This window comes from Myotis myotis, unplaced genomic scaffold, assembly GCF_014108235.1.
Source record: "Myotis myotis isolate mMyoMyo1 unplaced genomic scaffold, mMyoMyo1.p scaffold_m19_p_8, whole genome shotgun sequence".
NCBI classification, from domain to species: domain Eukaryota; kingdom Metazoa; phylum Chordata; class Mammalia; order Chiroptera; family Vespertilionidae; genus Myotis; species Myotis myotis.
The window spans coordinates 86,415,877-86,433,914 of record NW_023416390.1 but is presented as its reverse complement, the minus strand read 5'-3'; the positions used below and the strand labels follow the sequence as shown (position 1 = coordinate 86,433,914).

The window sequence follows — 18,038 nt, the reverse complement described above, 5'->3', positions numbered from 1 at the left end:
GAAATACACACATCTTTGTGATGCAATTTTACAAAAATGTTTTGCTAATATTTGGATTTCCACCCTCTCTTTGCACCCTTAACAAGAGGAAACAGGCCAAATCTGACAGTGATATTCATCTCCGTTATTCCTACCCCTCGAGGGAAATGTGTTTATTAATGCGCCTCTTCCCTTGATAAATTACTAAACAGAAAGAAAAGCCTGGCACTCACTTCCCGTGGCTTCCCCTGTGATTTATGACCAGAATTGGTGGAGCCGCTGCATCCGCTCATCTGTGGATGCGCCCGTCCTGACGTCGACGGCCTCCGGGCGACCAGCCACAGCCTGCCCTAACCTAGGCGGGACTGACGCTGCCCATTCCAGCCGCTGCTCACGTCTAGACCCTGTCTCACCACTAGTTCTTTCTTCTGCTCATTCATGTGTTTGTTCCTCACCCAGCAGACCCTTGCGCAGTGTTGACAGTATGCCAGGCAGCGGCTGGAGGCCGCGGGGTCTGCAAGCAAGGAGGACCCCCGGCCTGTGCTCCTGGAGCTCAGCTTCCAGGTGCGAGATGGGAATGCTGGCTACCTGCCAGCAGGGTTCGTTAGGTGCCACCTGTGCTGGGTTGGCCCAGGTGGTCCCGAGTGCTCAGGGGGTGGCTGCATTACCTGGGAAGGCGGGGAAGGGCAGGAGATGTGGGAACAGCCCTGGGCCCAGGCGACCCAGGTTCCCATCTGGCCTGGTAGCTCTGAACTGGGTGGCTTTGGGTGAGTCACTGAAGCTCTCTGAGCTGGCCCCCCACCTGTAAAACAGGCCAATAGCACCTACCTCCGGGTGGCTGTGGGCTACTGACCAGCATATCCATAGCTCTGGGTGGACCGCCTCTGGTCCCAGGAACTTGGGCTGAGGGCGGCCAGAGGGATGCAGGGATCCAAGGACCCAGGAGCCATTTTTGCTCCAGATGCTACTGTTGTCAGCACCGGGCTGGGACACACCCTCCCTGGGGACAGCGGGCCGCGCCCTGTGGCGAGCTCCTGGGCCCTGAGTCCTCGGTGGTGGGGGGTCCTTCTGCACGGCCCACTCTCACCCAGACCTGTTCTGGACTCACCGAGGAGAGGCTCTAAGGATATCCGGCCAAGGACCTGGCCCTGCCCACTGAGCTGCCCCAGCCCCTCACTGCCCTGATGGGGTGAAGAGGGAGTCTGGGCTTCAGAGCCTGACCAGCCCCCGGTCCTGCTTCTGTGATGTGGGGATCCAGCTCAGCTTCCTCACCTGTACAGTGACTTCAGAAGGCTTGTCTCACAGGGCTGTTGGCGCACATGCCTCACTAGCTGTGCCTGAGCACGGCAGCCTGCCCCGGGCCCCGGCCAGGCCTCTCCTCGGCGGCGGCTGGCCAGAACTGCCTGCCTCGGGGCCGCCATGGTCCCTCCGTCAGCTCCGCCCGCCTCGCTGCGGTGTGATCAATGTAATTGGTTTCTGAAACCCCCCTGGACCCACAGGCAGCATAAAGCACGGGCGTCAGAACGGAGGTGACATCCGAGTCAAATTAGTGTCAATATGACAATAAAATATACAGCCTGGAGGAGGTATGGGCTGTAAACAGACAACATTTCAATCGGAAACACTTCCATCTTCCCAATGCGGTGGGAGTGGAGGGAGTGCGGCAGCAGCTGAGCCGCTGGTAAATCACCGATATTCAACCGACAACACGAGGAAATTCCACTTTAGGGCGCTGATGACGGCGAGAGAATCCCGCTCTCCAGAGAGCCCTCGGCAGAGGGTACCTGTGGGTCCCTGACTGGTTATCTGTTGCCTTCCAACGCCCCCGCCCCGCTCCGTGCTCTCCGGCGACAAGTCAGATCCTTTAGGAACCAGAGGCAGCGAGCTCCACCGGCCCCAGGAGGCCAGAGCTCCCAGCAGAGGGGCCGGGCTGCAGGGAGATGCGCTTTCCTGCCCCAGCCTGGCCTCCCTGGGGGGCCTGCAGTCTGGGCTCTCAGCAGGCGCCCCACCAGGGCGTTCCCCCTTCTGCCTCCCCTCCCCACGCCATGCTTTCCCCTACGGAGGGTGCCTGCCTGTATACATGAGATTATTTTAGGCTCGATGGAGACAGAGACAGGGACGCCTTCCTCAAATATGATCAGGTTTCCCATTTTAAAAAAATGCTAAGTTCCATTTTAGCATCCATTTCTTCAACCCCCAAAGGCGAGTCTATTAAAAGTATTAAATAAAGAAGTGTGCAGATGGCCATTGTCCGAGGTGAAATTTTGCCGTTGGTTTGCCAATGAGTGGACGGGGCCTGTTCTGCTGGATGCGGGCCCCAGAAGCCATCCCACACCCTCCCAGGCAGCCTCAGCCTACAGACCCCGTCCCACACCCTGGCTTGACAGTCAAAGCCCCGGAAAGTTCTCTCTGCCCCACTGTTCTGCCTCCTCTTGGGCTGTGAAGGAGGTGCTGAGAGAGGAGGCTGAGGAGGGGGGGTGGCCTTTGTCCTGCCAGGAGCTTACACGGAGCAGCGCCATGCGGGAGGATGCGACCGGCAGGGCCTCACTGTGTCCCTCGCATCTAGAATGGCGCCTCACTCGGCCTGAGAAGCTGAGATGCCTCCCAGGCCGGAGCTGGATGGCGATGCCTCCCTCTGCGCCTGAGCCCTGAGCCCGGGCGTTCTCAGGACCGAGGGGCAGGGCGACGGCAGTTGGTGTGATGAGTTAGTCAGCGGCAGCCGACCCGAGCTGGGTGTCCTGTGCCACTGTGAGCCACCTCCTCACACTCCCTGCCTTCCAGGTCTGATGCCCAGCCCCGCCCGACGTGTGGCCCAATGCTGAGTGCCCAGGACACAAAGCTGCCCTGTGCCCAGCCCCGCCCCAGTGCCCTGCAAGCTGACAGCTCTTTTCCAGCTGTTTCTTCCCGAATGAGTTGCATCTTCCTATCCCAGGTGCTTTGTGACTGCCACTCACGCGTGAGCTCACCCACAGACGCAGAGGCCTGCTCCCTGGCAGCTAAGCTCAGACCCAGCGTGTAGACACAGAAGTGCCAGCCAGTGCAGTCGGAGCTCCTCGGGCCCCGAGGCGGGCATGGAGGACGGGCAGCTGGGCTGGGTAGGACTGGGGCATTGTACCAGGAGATGTGCCAACTGACCCGGGTCCAAGGACACCGTGCAGGATGGAGCCAGGCCGGCCTGCAGGGAGGGCACGGCAGGCAGGAGCGGGAGCTGTCTGGGGGAGTCTGGATGCAGCGGTGGCGGCAGTGCTGTGTGCCCGCCTTCCCAGAACGGCCTCTCGGCTCAGGCTCATTGCCTGCCTCTCGTTGACCACTTACCCCTTGGTCACTCGGCAGTCACACCCTGGGGCTCCTAGTCACCCTCGGGGTGAAATTCAAACTGTGACATGGTTCCAGTGGCCTTCCCCCCAGCCTCATCTTTCCCACTTGAAAGACGGAAAAAGATACTGGTGGCAAGACATTTAAACTACCGTTAACTGAGCACATACTATAGGCCAGGCACCGAGACAGGTTCACACACAAGATCTTATCCAGTTCACATAGCATGCAGGGCCGGTGTCACTGCCCAGACCTTCCTGGTCCCACCACAGGCAGGCGCTGGCCTAGGTGTGCCCTCAGCTCACTGCTCACCGCCACCCTGACAAGCGCCCTGGTGTGGCCCCGCTGCTCTGGGCTGAGCTGGAACACAGCTGGTCCAGGGGGCCCTCCCTGAGGCCATGGTTCACCGGCTGGTCAGATGTGCCGGGCTGCGTGGAGGTGGTGGGCCCAGGAAAAGCCAAGATGCCAGTGACAAACAGATAGGGGCTTGGAACCCTGACTTGCCACCTGGGCAAGTCACCTGGGCTGGGAACCCGTTGGCTCATTTTAAGCAGGGTTATACTTCCAGCCTCAGGAGGTGGCTGGGGCGTCACGTGGGAGAATGTGCGGGAGGGCCCAGGACAGAGGCAATTCTCCTCACAGCAGGTGCTCGCGCCTCTCCTGCCCTCGGGACACCTGCTCCACCTGACCCTGCGGCCAGCTTCTCTGTGCCTGCCCACTGTCCAGCTGGCCCAGTCCGTCCACACTGAGGCCCTGGGAGGTGGGACCAGTTTGGGGTCACCTGACGGTAGGACATGGCTTATGGGACACACGGTCCAGTTTTATGCCCTGTATGCGGTTGTCTGGTTTCTAGCTTCGTCAGGTCACAGGTGCACAACCTCACCACCTGCTGTCACCCTCCGGCTCCCATGGGAGCACCCGCAGGGAAGGTGGGAGGAGAGAAGGGGGCATGTGGCCAGCACGCACGGGGCCAGCAGGCTGCGCTTCACTCTCTACACCATGTGCCCAGTGCTGGGGGAGGCATGGGGAGGGGGTGCGGGCTGGGGTGGGGGGCAGACCCAGGGAGCAACTTCCCGTCACGTCCCTCAGGGAGCATCGAGCGTAACGTGGACAATAAATGAGGGAGGGCTCCAGTGCTCGGCCCGCACACCCTTTGGGGACAAGCAGGCGCAGCCGTGGGCAAACTACGGCCCGCGGGCCGGATCCGGCCCGTTCGGCTGTTGTATCCGGCCCGCGGAGCCGAAAGAGCGGAGGGTTCTCTTGCTCTCCCCTCCGCTCCTTCACCAGCAGCAGTGTTAGCATGTATTAGTTCACACAAACACTCCATCCATGCTTTTGTTCCGGCCCTCCGGTCCAGTTTAGGAACCCACTGTGGCCCTCGAGTCAAAAAGTTTGCCCACCCCTGGCTCAGGGGCTCAGGAACCGCCTGATGGCTCCTGCGAGTGCGCACTGAGCGGGCAGAGAGAGGAAAGCCAGCGGGGGTGGGGAGCGCGTCTGCAGGCTTCCTGGAGGGGGTGGGCCACAGCCAGGCCTCAGGAGTGCGGGCGCGGCTCTGCCCCAGCCCACGGATGGAACTGTGTGGCCGTCCTTTTCCCTCCCTAGCTCCACATCTGACCTGGCAATGAACTTCCAGCTCCACCTTAAATCTGTCCGATACGTGACCGCCTTTCCCTCTACTAACCCACTGCTGCTTCCCCGCAGCTCCTACATGTATCCTCAGAGCAGCAGTCAGAGCGAGGGTCCTTTTAGAATATGTCGGACCTCGTTACTCCTCTGTCCAACCCTCTCTGAGGGCCCCCTCCCACTCCCCACGAAAGCCAACGTCGCACCAAGCCCCGAGCAGCCTGCAGAAGCAGCCCCAGAGCGCGGCACCCCGCTGCTGCCCGGCTCACGGGGTGCCAGGCACACGGGCCTCCCGGCCGCCTCGTGAGCTCAGCAGGCCCGCTGCCTCAGGCCCCGCACCCGCTGTCCGCCCGCTGGGTCACTCTTCCTGCATATTTCCGCCGGGCTCACTTTTTTCAATTCTTTGTTCAAATATCACCTTCCCCGTGAAGGTGTCTCGGTTTCCTCATTTAAAGTCGCGCCCGCACTGCACGCGGCCGCCCCTCCGGCTTTGCCCACCTGTCCCCGAAGGCAGAGGCGTGTGTTCCGTCCCCTGCAGTGTCTGCGATCCCCGAGACACTCACTGAGTATGTGTGTGTGGCTCAGGCCTGGCCCCTGTGGACACAGTCCTGGCAGGGGTTGGGGTAAATCCAGACCCATCCTTAGGGCTCCTTACCCGCAAAGGAGCAGCAAGCACCCGCCTCAGCCCCTGGGGGCACCGTCAGCCCCCTCCCATCCTGCTCCCTGCCACCACCTGGCCCAGCACTCACCGTCCACTGGATTGAGGTAGTCGTGGAGGTGGGGGGTGCCAGTGGCGCCCCCCGTCTGCAGGAGCAGGTCCCCGTATGATGTGGGGTGGCCCGCCATGAGGGCCACCTGGTGGTAATAGTCTGAGGGGTTGGTGCCTGCCGGGGGGAGGCCAAACAGCCCCCTCTCCTTAAGGTGCTCATGGACCACTGTGGGCAGAGAGGAGGGAGAAAGAAAGAAGCCATCAGAATCTGGCAAAGGAAGAAAAAAGAGACCTACCGCCTGGCCTGAGGAGTTCCCCTCAGTGTCCTCAAGTCCATCCCTTGTCCTCTGCGTGCCCCTCCCCCGGCCCCATGTCCGCACCGAGCAGGCCAAGTGGGTGGGCATGTTGCTGCCATAGGGCGGGCGGCCAGCCCGGCCTCAGCTCTGCATCCTCCACTTCACCAAAGCCATAGCCCCACCCTCTCCTTCCCCTCCAAGCCCCGCAGAAGCCCACAGCTCAGGGCCACAGGGCCCATGCTACAGCCGAGGCTTCATAGGAAAGATACAAACGAAAGTGCCAGGGCAGCAGACGGTGGGCTGCCTGGCAGTGCCGCTGCGCATTCCAGGTGAGAGCGCAGCAAAGAGCTGCCGGGCTTGGCTAGATAGAGCCCCTCGCCTGCCACAGGCCACCAGCTCCCTGTCCAGCGGCTGCAGAGCGGGCTGTCTGCCTCCAGCCCTCGCGCAGCCCTGCCCAGGCCTTAGCAGAGACAGGATGGGCACACATCAGTTCTCAGGGGGCCTGGCCCTCAGGGTTGTGGTGCCAGGGAAAGGATGGGGGGTTTGGAAACCACACATACCCAGGGCGAATCCTAGCTTGTACCAGGTCTGCAGAACTGGGGCAATAATGCCCACCACTCCAGGTCTTACTAATGATTGTAGCACAAGGCTGTGCGGAGCGCCCGCGGGTCTGTGCAGGTGCAGTGAGAGGGAGTCAGTCACTCTCTGATTTCACCGCAAGCAGTGTCGCCTTTACCTCCCTTAGCTCTTAGAGGGCCAGGGGTCCTGCCCAAGGTCACACAGCAGGGGCCTGGATCTAGAGCTCAAGTTCCCAACCACTGCGCCCACGCCCCTGCCATCAGTCCTGCAAATACCAGGGGAGACCTCCTGTGGCTGGAGAGAGAAGCTGGCAGCAGAAGAGGCTTCCCCCTCCCCCTTGCCCCCCATCTTCTCTTCCTCCTCCTCCTCCTCCTCCTCCCCCTCTCCCTCCCCCATCCCCTCCTCCCCCTCCCCTCCCCATCCCTCATCTCCTCTTCCTCTTCCCCCTCCTCCATCTCCTCCTCCCCCCTCCCCATCTCCTCCTCTTCCCCCTCCTCCATCTCCTCCCCCTCCTGCTCCTCCTCCTCCTCCTCTTCCCTGTCTCCTCTGCGTCCTCTAGAGAGAGCCTGGCCTTCAGCCCCAGCGCTTCAAGGCCTCTGCCTGTCGTCCATGAAGAAAACGCCCTTGTCTCCCTCGTCGCCTGCCCCCTCCTCCCTGAAGTCTTCCCCAGGTGCCCATTCACCCTCGGGCACACGTGGTCTGGCAGATGCTGCCTCGTGCCAGCAGGCGCTGGGCTGATGCTGCCTGGTGGCCGGACAGGCTCCCCAGTCTCCTGGGGGCTGGGCCAGGGCCAGTGAGGCCTCCGGGTGTCTGGCCCACCAGAGGGGGCAGGGTCATGCAAAGTAGCCACAGCCTCTCTGCTGGCCCATCGGGCTCTCATGGGTGTGGGATCGGGTAAGCAGGGGTGGTAGGAGTCACCTCAATGTTTACATCAAAATCCAGCTTAAAGTCAGTGCTCGGTCAACTTGAGTCTCCCTTGAGGGCAGCCTGTCCAGCCACTGGCTCTTCACGGGCCACACGGCGATCCCTGGCCCATAGGTCCCCAGGAGCATGCTCGGCTCCTGGCCCTCCCTAGACACCCCACGCTCCTCTAACCCCTCCCCCACAGTGAGTGTGCACTAGCTCCCAGGTGCTGTGACAAGTGAGCCAGCCTTGGTGTAAGCACTGCTAGCACCAGTTTTACTCCCTCGCGGCCTGGAGGCCAGAAGCCCACAACCAGGTGCTGCAGCGCCCTCCCTCCGAGACTGTCGGGCAGAATCGCTCCTGGCTGCTCCAGCTTCTGGCTTCCTTGGCCTGTGCAACATCACTCCCTTCTCTGTGTCTTCTCACCTGTGTGTCTTGTAAGGACATCTGTCCTTGGATTTAGGCCTGAGTGGACCAGCCCGGATGATCTCATCTCAAAATTCCTGAGGGAACCACATCCACAGAGGCCCTCTCCCCAGCCAGGCCTGCTCTCGGGTTCAGGATGAGACCTGGCCTTCTCCCCTGGGGGCACCACACAGCCGGCGACACCACATGTGGATATCAGGGCCTGCACCGTCGTGCTCCAGTCGCCTGGCACGGGCCATCAGGAGAGGCGGGGCACCACCCGCTGTCCACGAGGGGAGGCAGGCGCAGCACACACCCCCTCCAGACACCTCAGCTCGGTCAAGGCCAGGCGGGACCACGCTGAGCGCAGGGCTGGGTTCTGACCGAGCAGCAGTGTTCAGGGCCTGGGGCTCCAACCCTTTGCCTGGTGCGGTTTCTCTTTGGTGAATCGGGGGGGTTGGGGGGGAAGAGGGGGGAAGCGGTGCCGCAGGGCGCCTCCTGGACCCGGGCAGGCTGAGTTCTCTCACTGGACACTTGGGCCTGGAGTTCAGCTTCACTCTTGGTCACACTGGGAGGTGGGGAGGTGCAGTTGGGGACAAGGGATGCGTGGGCCGTGGTTCTGGGGCCTCTGCCCACGGGCTCAGTGCACACAGCCATGGCCTCTCTGGCACTGACTGAGGGTGCAGGGGAAGGTTTTGTGGGCAGGTTTTGAGAAGATTCACCGGGTTGCTTATTGTTTTTAAACTTTTTTTTTTTCAACTACAGGTGACATACAGCATTATGTTAGTCTCAAGTGCATGAGTGATTAGACATTTATATGCTTTAGGAAGTGACCCCGTAAGTCCAGTACCCACCTGACACCACAGGGCTGTTACTCACCGTCAGCGGGGCTGAGGCCCCTGGCTGCAGAGATCGTGGGGAGCGTGGGGCTGCTGTGCATGGCGCGGAGGTAATGCTCCATGTGGGGGCTCACGTACGGGTGGGGGGCGTTGAAGGGGGACTCCCCGGGGCCGGCGGGGTGGGGGGAAAGCCGGATCAATGAGATGTCAGAGATGACGGGGCTGCCACTCAGGGCAGGAGGCCTGCAGAGAGAAAGAGGAGCTTTCTAAGGAGGCGTGGCCTGCTGGGAGGACTGCAGGGAGCCCCGCACGCAGCGGGACCCATGGGGCATCTGCACTTGTCATCCGGTATCCAGCATCGCTGTCACCCTTCAAGAGTCCGAACTCTCACCCAGCCCGTGCGTGCAGGGCAGCACCTGCATGCTGGCGAGGGCTGCCCCCACCACCCCGTGTGGGGGTGGAACTCTCTGCACACACGGCTGGGTTTGCTGGGCCACAGGCTCAGCAGGTCGCACACCTGTGCAGGTCGCCATTGCTCCCAGTGCGCTCCGGGCTGCATACACAGCGGTAACAGATCAATCTTTGTTGAATGAATGACTGTGCATTCTGCCAATGTGTGAGGAACAGAACATGGAGATACTAATGCTGGAGGAGATGCAAAGCGCTCGTATTCCTAACAGAAATGAGAAAAGGAGGAATCGGAGATGCCCCAAAGGAGAAGTTCGGCTTCAGGTGGGCAGTCCCTGGTGTGAAGCGCTCAGCCGGGATCCGCTGTGAAGGAAAAGGTCGAGATCCAAGGAGAGCTTTGAAATGGAGCTATAATTAAGTTTGGAATATCATTCCAGCTCCCCTTAGACCAGTGGTTCTCATCCTTCCTAATGCCGCGACCTTAATACAGTTCCTCATGTTGTGGTGACCCCCAACCATAAAATCATTTTCGTTGCTACCTTATAACTGTAATGTTGCTACTGTAATGAATCGTCATGTAAACATCTGATATGCAGGATGTATTTTCATTGTTACAAATTGAACATAATTAAAGCATAGTGATTAATCACAAAAACAATATGTCATTATATATGTGTTTTCTGATGGCCTTAGGCGACCCCTATGAAAGGGTCGTTCAACCCCCAAAAGGGTCGCGACCCACAGGTTGAGAACCGCTGCCTTAGACGAATTCCTTCCAAGGCTACAAAGCCTCCCTTCTCAGATGTCCTGTCGACTGTGGCCTGCCTTGGTTCCTCTGGTCCTGGCTGGCATGGCCACCTCCCATTTCTACGTTCCCCTGGCTGGCCCTCGAGGAGGTGCCAGCTCTGCTCAGTGTGAGGATGGGACTTTACACAAGACCTGCTCGCCAGGGCCTGTAGACAGCTGTCAGCGTGTGAGCTGCGGGGGCGTTGAGCAGTCACCTCCTCCCAACACACCCATTAAAGAAAACACACCAAGTCACTTGGGAATGAAATTCACCAAAATTCAGTTTTCAAATGTTTTCAGAGAATAGGGTCTCTCTATGACTTGGCAGAATGCAAAGAAAAGAATGTGTTAGAATCACACAAACCTGGATTAGAATCTCAGCCTTTAACAGCTCAAACTGAGCAATTACTTTAACCTCCCCAAGCCTCAGTTTCCTCATCTGTAAAATGGGGATAAAACAGTATCTATTTCATAGGGTGGCCAGGAGGATGAAAGTCCCCAAAATGGTGACGCAGCTGTCAGCTGGCTGTTACGGCAGCAGCACTGCACTTTGAGGGACAAGCCCACAAGTGCCCGGGGGGCCCTCAGTCTTCACATGGGGTTGATGTTGGATGCAAAAAGCTGGCACCTTCAGAACTGGTTGCTTCAGAGGGAAGAACGTCTGCTGGCTGGAGCCGAGCCGAGATCACAGAGCATTTTCAATAGTGCACGCAACTGTGCTCACAGCACAATGCCAACCAGGAGCAAACAGCTGCCCTGCAGGTGGCTGAACAGCTGGGCCAACACGCTACTCAAGGCTGTTCCCTGGCCTGGACGTAAGCATTCTGCAACCTTATTTTCTAGTTTTCCTGGATGCGATTGCAATGACCTGCAGATCCAAGGAACTCCCAGGCCAATTCCACGCTGCCGCATGTCTTGGCCTCAGATGCCTCCCTGCGCTCTGCACCTCGCTGGGCTAATTCTGTGTCCCCCCTGTAAGCCCAGGTCAGGGATCCTCCTCAGTGGGATCCACCCTCCCTGAAGCGCCTTCCTGGGCACTGGCTCTGCTTCCTTCCCCCCCACCCCCCATGTACTGCTCCGGTCCTGGTGGGTGGGTCCACCTTCTAGTCCTGCCTGGGAGCAGGGCCTGTCCCGGGTAGCTCTGAATGCTGCACCTGGCAGGGGGCTGGCATCCCGCAGAGGCATTCTTGAAACCAGGGAGGGCTGCACGTCTGTGTGCCGAGCTCTGAGCGTGGTAGAAGGAAGCCTTTGGGATAAGTCGTAAGCCGCAGCCTCAAGCTGTTCCTTTCACAGGCCGCCTCCAGAGGCCAGTCCACGCGAGGAACTGCGCTAAGTGTGAGGGGCTCAGGAGAGGGCTTAGGGCAGGGGCTGCCGTGTGTCCAGGGGGAAAGGGAACCTAACATCCCCACCACAGGACAGGTGTGAGGACAAGACTCAGGAGACTGTCACCGAGGGGCAGGGAGGATGCCTATGGGAGGCTCTTGGGACAGACCTGGGGTGGGGGTGGGGGGTAAACATTCTGGAAGGCTGAGGGGAAGAGTTGAGGTGCTCCCCCTTCTCAGACCCTTTGCTCCTTCCCCAGACACTCGGGGCGGGGCCCACAGGATGCTGGTCGGGGTTGTGTCACAGCAGCCTGTGGTCCTAGGGGGCCTGCCCAGGCCTCTGGCACTGGGGTTGCCCTGTGGAGCCCACTGACCACGCTGAGGCCCGTGAGACAAGCCGTGGTTACATGGGGAGTTAAAGCGCCATGTTCGGGCCCAGGGCAGCCTGGGTGTCTGTGAGCTGACCCCACTCCACAGCCAGGTGAGCCTCTCCCAAGTAGGAGGCTGGATTGGGTGGTGCCTGTGCAGCATGTGCCACAGTGGGGCCTCCCTGGGGGGTTGGAGCCCAGTCCAGCTGCAGAAGGTGGGCTCTAAGGTGGCAGGAGGGGCCTATTTCCCCGCAGAGAGCTGCTGGGACTTCTGTCTCCCCTCTCAGAGCCCACGTGGAAGAGGCAGACCTGCCAATCAGGTATGCAGTGAGAAGTTTGATAAAGGCTCCAGCAGAGGAACAAACTCCCTAAGTGTCTGTAAGTGTGAGGAAAGTCTTCTCAGGGAAGGTGAAATTTGGGCTGGGTTCTGCAGGATGAGTAGGAGTTTATAAGAAAGCAGCATGTCCAAAAACAGGATGGCATATGAGGATGTGTGTGTGTGAAGCTGATGCCTGGGGGTGGAGCACAGCCCAGAGGGCGCTTTGGGCTGGATCTGTATTGGACCCAGGTTCCCGCTTCTGCTGGGGGGGGGGGTGGGTGGCATGTGACCGAGACCATCCCTTGTCCCCAGGCACCTGGGACAGCAGCTTGGGCTGAGCCCTTCGAGAAGGCAGTGCTCTCTGTCCACAGGGTTAAGTGAGCAGGATGTCGGTGTGGAGCTGCTGGGGACCGTGAGGGGAGAGGCCAAGACTGAGGATGATACAGGGACATCGGTGTGGAGAGATGGAGGACCAGTGTGTTGAACTGAACCCTGGGTATGGCTCCAGCTTCACCAGAAGCTAGTGCCTTGGCCTTTTCAGTATCTGAGCCAATACTTTTGTTTGTTTAAAGCAGTTTAAGCTGACTTTTTCTGTCTTAGGCAACTGCCAAGGCCTTTCAAGGCAACCTTGGCCAATACACCTCCCCTCCCCAGAGCGATCCGAAGAGGCAGACAGTTCCTCGGCCTGTCCGCTCTGCCACCTGCAGGATGCCCTGCCCACAGCTGCTGAGGGCAGCCACGCTGGCGTCCCTGAGTGGCCATGAGGCACAGCAGGGGGCTCTGGGTAAGAAAAACAGTCACCACCTCCTGGCTCTGTGTGCACGTGCTGGTGACGGGCGGCAGCACTGCAGCAGGGCCCCGCCTCGCAAGGAGGAGGGAAGAATGGACAATGCAAGTGGAGACCTCGTTGGCTGGCGGCTGTTTTAGCTGAACTGGACGCTGCCCTGGGGAAGCTGCCTCTGGGAAGCGGCTGCAGGGAAGCTGCGAACATTCACTGCACTATGAGTGCATGCAGCCCCCCAACTGCAAGCAGGCTCCTTGTCTCCATTTCACAGAGGGAAACTGAGGCTCAGGACAGTAAGCAGACTCGACCCAGTGGCAGAGCTGGGATGGACACTGGCCTTCCTGACTGTGAAGTCGGGCTTGGTGCTGTGACGTCTCCAACGTCCACTGGGAGCCAAGGTTCTGCCTCAGCGTCTGCCTGGGGGAGCTCACCTTGGCCCAGCGACGCGGATCTGAGGTCCCTAACCAGCAGAGCCGTGAGAGGCCACCTCAGCCGGTTCCCATGCTGACCCCGCGATGGTGCAGGCTTCGAGGAGCCCCCACAACCGTGGGAAAAGCCTGGCCTCTCTGGATTCTGCCACTGAGTGTGGCCCTGGGTGGGGCCCGCTGCGAGCCTGTGCCCGTGCCTGCAGGACGGGCAGTGGGCCTGCCCGAGGGTCGCAGCGAGATGGGCTGAACTCAGCGCGGAAAGTGCCGTGTGGCCCTGGGTGCTCGGTAGGCGCTCAGCCAGTCTCGCCGCCCCCTTCCTTAGGTTCCACAGATGAGTGAACGCAAGTGCAGAGCGTGGAGGAGTGGGCCCGGCCACATCTTCCCACATCACGTCCCAGGCCCCTTCCCCATGTGCTGGCTCGAGATTTTTGCCAGGAGATGAAAGGAAAAGCACAGGTGATGAGGAGCCTCCCCGGCCACCTGTACTCTCAGGGCCACCCTGGTTGGGCCGAGGGAGCATCCCTAGACCAGGGAGGCAGGCGTCCCAGGTCCCTGGAGCTGGGACGATGGGGACGGGGACACGCTGCTAGAGGACGCGTGGTCTCCGCAGGGCTGAGAGTAAGAGTCAGAGGAAGACTTTGCTTGGTGGGTGGAGGAAGGAGGGTGTCTGACCATAGCCCAGCCAGAACCAAGGCCCAGGGCAGGAGCCAACGTGCTCCTCGATACCTCGAGAGGCGGGACGGAAGCTCAGGGGTCGGGCCCTGGGCCCCACCCATGTGCCTGTTTGGAGAGGCAGACAATGCAGGGCTGAGGGGTGCTGACTCACCCAGACTCAGCAGGAGCCGCTGGGCTGGGGCAGGCTCTGCCCCCCAGGGGTGGGAGCTGGAGGCAGGACCCTGGTACCCGGGCGACGCCCCTCCTGGTGGCTTTGTGGAAAGGCCTCCCGTGCAGGTTAGCAGGGCCGGAAGCAGGCAGGAGTGGGCCCTCTGTGTCCGCTTTGGCCCAGTGACACGGATCTTAGGTCCCTAACCAACAGAGCCGTGAGAGAGTACTGACCTGCTGTGTAAGCCGAGTCCGCGGTGACCCGGTCGGAGCTACTGCGGGAGTGAGCGCGGGGTCTGGCGTGGCGCAGGCCCTCGGAGGGGAGGCGGGACTCGCCCTCATTATCACGGTCACCTTTCTTCCCACACCTCAGCTCCCCGAGAGCAGGGCCGGGTGCTATTTCTTGGGGTAGCCTAGCTCTCATGGGTGCTCCATCAAGGCAGGCTGGCAAGGCAGGCAAACTGCCCTCCTGCGGAAGGGCCTCCAGGCTCTGTGCGCCACCCGCCCCCCCTCCCCACCCCCGCCCCCCACCCCCGCACACAGGGCCTGGAACGTGCCTTCCCGCCCGCCGCAGGGATTACACGGTCACTGACTCCCCACAGTCGAATGCGCCCTGCAAACAGCCCCGACATGCCAACCCTCCTGCCCCCAGGATGGCTTGCTTGCACGCACCGGTCCCGCCTTTGGGCTGAGATGCTGCCACCCACCAGGATGGCAGGGCCATGAGAGGGATCAGCAGGTGGAGTGGGCAGGCGTGACGCTTACGCTGCTGCCAACCTGCTCGGGGCCAGGCACCCCCATCTCAGAAACACCGGCAGGTGGCCATAGGCCCACGGCCGCTGGGAGAACAGTCCCTGAAGGTGGCCTTGTCACACCGAGCTCGCTCACCCCCAGGCTAGGGCTCCTTAGTGCCAGGGCTGGGGGTTGGCAGGCGTGCCTGCTGTCACCTGGGCGTCCCTGCAGCACGGGCAGCGCCTGTTGCCGTGGGCCCCCCAGCAGACAGAAGACAGCTCCGCTGGGCTCCCCTGGGCGCAGTTCTAGCTCCTCTTCCAGGGGCTTGGTTTTGGGGGTTTTGTTTGATGTGTGAAACTGTATGTTGGCGAGCCGCTTCCACATTGTCCAGAGATTAATTTTAAAAGTTCCAGAAATCAAGTCCTTTTAAAAACATCCTCAGGGGTCTACCATTGCACGATGCCAGTGAATTCTTATGGAAAGCCCTGGAGAGCTGCTCCCGCCCAAACCGGAGGCCAGGTCGCTTGTTGCGTCAGTCTGCACGCTGCTCCAGGACTGGCCGCCCGTCCGTGTGGAGGAGGCTCCGTAAACCAGCAGGCAGGCACCCCGGAGAGCATGCGGCCCCGCCTGCCATTCACTGCTCATGCATATGTTCCCCCATTGCTCCCTCCGCAAGTCAGTGCTCACTCAGCACGAGCCGCTGACGGCACTGGGGCAGGCTGGGGGTCTGAGGGAGACTCAGCCAGGCTCCACACTCAGGAAGTTGGGCAGGTGGTCACAAACCTGACTGACAAGTACAGCACCAGGAGTGGACACCCGACATTTCCAGGGTCCACCCTGAAGCTACACATGTACAGATCTCAGCAGAGCGTATGAGAGTCCGTGAGGCTGTGGGGAGGACAAGCTACCCGGGTGTGGCAATGCTACTGCTGAGCAGGGTGCCCCAGGCCCAGCCATGAGCTCAGGGAATTACAGCCCCCCAAGCCTACAGTCCACAGGTTTGCCTTGACAAAAATCAGCATGCTGGGGCTTGTGGGGTTATGAAGAGAGCGTGGACACCGACTGCAGCCTGCAAACAGAACAAAGGGCGCTGACACAGCGAAGGGTGGAGGGAAGCATTCACCCACTTTGCTGGGGCAATCTGAGAAGGCTTCCTGCAGGAGGCGGCATCTGAGCTGGGCCCAGACTCTTAGAGAAGAACAGAAAGAAGGCCTGAGTAGTGCAGGCCTGGTGTTCTGAGACAGAATAGCTGAGCAAAGGGCAGGTCATGTTGGGGAATAGCTCACAGAGCCCAGGTCTGAAGCTCTGACCAGATAGCTGGGCAGGAGGAGAATATGTGGAGAAAATCCTAAAGCAAATGTCAACAGCATGAGGTACGTTACAACGGGAACTTCTCTGCACCCAGAGTAAAGAGACCAGGCCCAAACTGCGAGAGATTATTTACAGCGCACATAACTAATCATGGAATGCATAGTCTTACAACATAAAATGCTTATTCAAATCAATAGGAAAATGACAATTCCATAGACAAATGGCTAAAATTGCTGACAGGCATTTTGTAAGAAGGAAACGTTATCGGCCAATAAATAAAGGATGCTCAGCTTCTTCAGTAATAAGGGAAGCAGAAAATTAGAATCACAGGGAGATGCCATTTGGCAAAAAATGTAAATGTTGATAACATCATCCTGGTAACAAGGAGGTGGAGGGAGCCGAGCCCTCAACCTGCTGGAGGGGTGAGGTCAGCAAAGCCACCAACAGAGGCCTGGCACATCTGGGAGGGTTAAAACGTCAACCCCGCTGACGCGCGGTCTCGTTCCCAGACGCTGGTGGGGCCCGGAGGGTGGAACAGCAGCACCCGGCGGCAATATGCTCAAAAGAGCGAAGGCACAGGCGCATCCCAGCTGCCTGCCAACACTGAGCAGCGAGTCTGATGAAGTGGGATCCCAGCAGTAGCGGGCGAGTCTGCAGGAGCTGCGCAGCGTGAGAGCAGGAACACCCCTGCAGCGGTCCCACTTCCGCTCAGCCCACCAGGCAACACTGAACAACGTGCTGCTGGGGCATCGCCTCCAGGCAGGCGCTACAGCGGTCAGGGGACGACAAGTTACAGCGGTCAGGGGACGACAAGCTCCAAATCCCGGAGGTGGTACTGAAGAGGCTGGGCCGGACAGCGGAGGGGCGCACGGGACCTCCGAGGTGCTGCCATACCCCTCGGCCTGGGGCTGGCAGGGCACGGGGGTGTATGTCTTTATATTTCCACCGTGCTTTTGCTATTCTCTTGTATGTCTTTGACATTTAATAAGACCAAATTTTTACAAAAGCACAGCTGCGTGGAAGCTGGCTTTGGGCAAGCAGTGGCTGAGTGGATGGGGTTCCGAGTGGGAGTGGAGTGGCCGCAGGCCTGGTGTGAAAGTGTGTGGGCGGCTGGAGAGCGTGTGAGGGAGGGTTCAGCGGTTGCCTCCCTCGTCACCTGGGGGCTCATTTTGGCCGCTCCAGCTGTCTGCCGCCCAGGCTCCCTCTGGGCAGTCCCAGCCGCCCATCCGGCCTGCTCTGTGACCGACACACATCTGTGCACGCACGGACCATCGACCCTCGGCTCACCCTGTTCCCATCACAGCCCGCACGCTCGCCAGCCCGAGCTGAGTGCCAGCTTTCGGCTGTCAGGCCCTGCGGAGAGCCGCAATAAAGAAATCACTGTTTCCAGTTGACAAAGAGCAGATTTCTTACTAAGTAAACACTGATGTTTTCGTAGGGAAATTAGGTTATAAAATTGCGCCTACAAAGGAGGTCATACAGATGGACTTGGTTAAGATCTAGCCACACGGGCAACAGGGGTTAACTCAATCGCTCACCCTTTATCACCCCCACCCCTTGGAGCAGGAAGATTGGAAGGTTATCAGCTTTTCAAACCTAAAAACAAGAGGAAGTTCCCGAGAGTCTTTTCCCCTCGCGGAGTGAGGACTGGTGCGGAGCTGGGCGGGGGACGGGCAGGCGCAGGCCGGCCCGGGGAAAGGCTCTGGGGGAGCCGGTCGGATTGCCCTCTGCAGTGACCTGTGGCCTGGGCTAACCTCCACGAATGGGGGGCCTTTGTCTGTAAGAACAGCCCTCGGCTGAGCAGAGCTGAGCGGAGCCTTCCAGAAAGTCAGTTTCCTGTGTCGCAGGGCAGATGTCAGGGTGCTGGAAGGGGAGCCCTGGGTAGGAGGGTAGGAGTGAGGCATGGGGCTGGGGGCGGGGTTTAAGCAGAGAGCAGAGGCCCGTGGGAGGGAGGCCCCTATGGGACACTCCCGCACTGAGAGTCCTCAGCTGGGCCTAGCCGGCCAGAGCGGTGTGCGGCATTTCCTTCCCTGGACAATCCCTAAGAGTCTAGGGTGGGGTGCTGCCGACTTCACCAGGCCTTTGAGGCTGTTGGCGTGCACTTTGAAAA

At 60.1% G+C, this 18,038-nt stretch overlaps 1 protein-coding gene across 1 annotated transcript in view; it reads right to left on the bottom strand.

Annotated features, from left to right (window-relative positions):
• The window catches only part of GLI2 (GLI family zinc finger 2), a 231,884-nt gene that overhangs the window by 24,839 nt on the left and 189,007 nt on the right, over nt 1-18,038 (bottom strand). Inside the window, exons 4-5 of the mRNA XM_036320640.1 lie at nt 8,689-8,891; nt 5,667-5,852 (exon numbers count right to left, since the gene is read on the bottom strand). Coding sequence (XP_036176533.1) covers nt 5,667-5,852; nt 8,689-8,891 — 389 coding nt within the window. The remainder of the gene's footprint in view (nt 1-5,666; nt 5,853-8,688; nt 8,892-18,038) is intronic.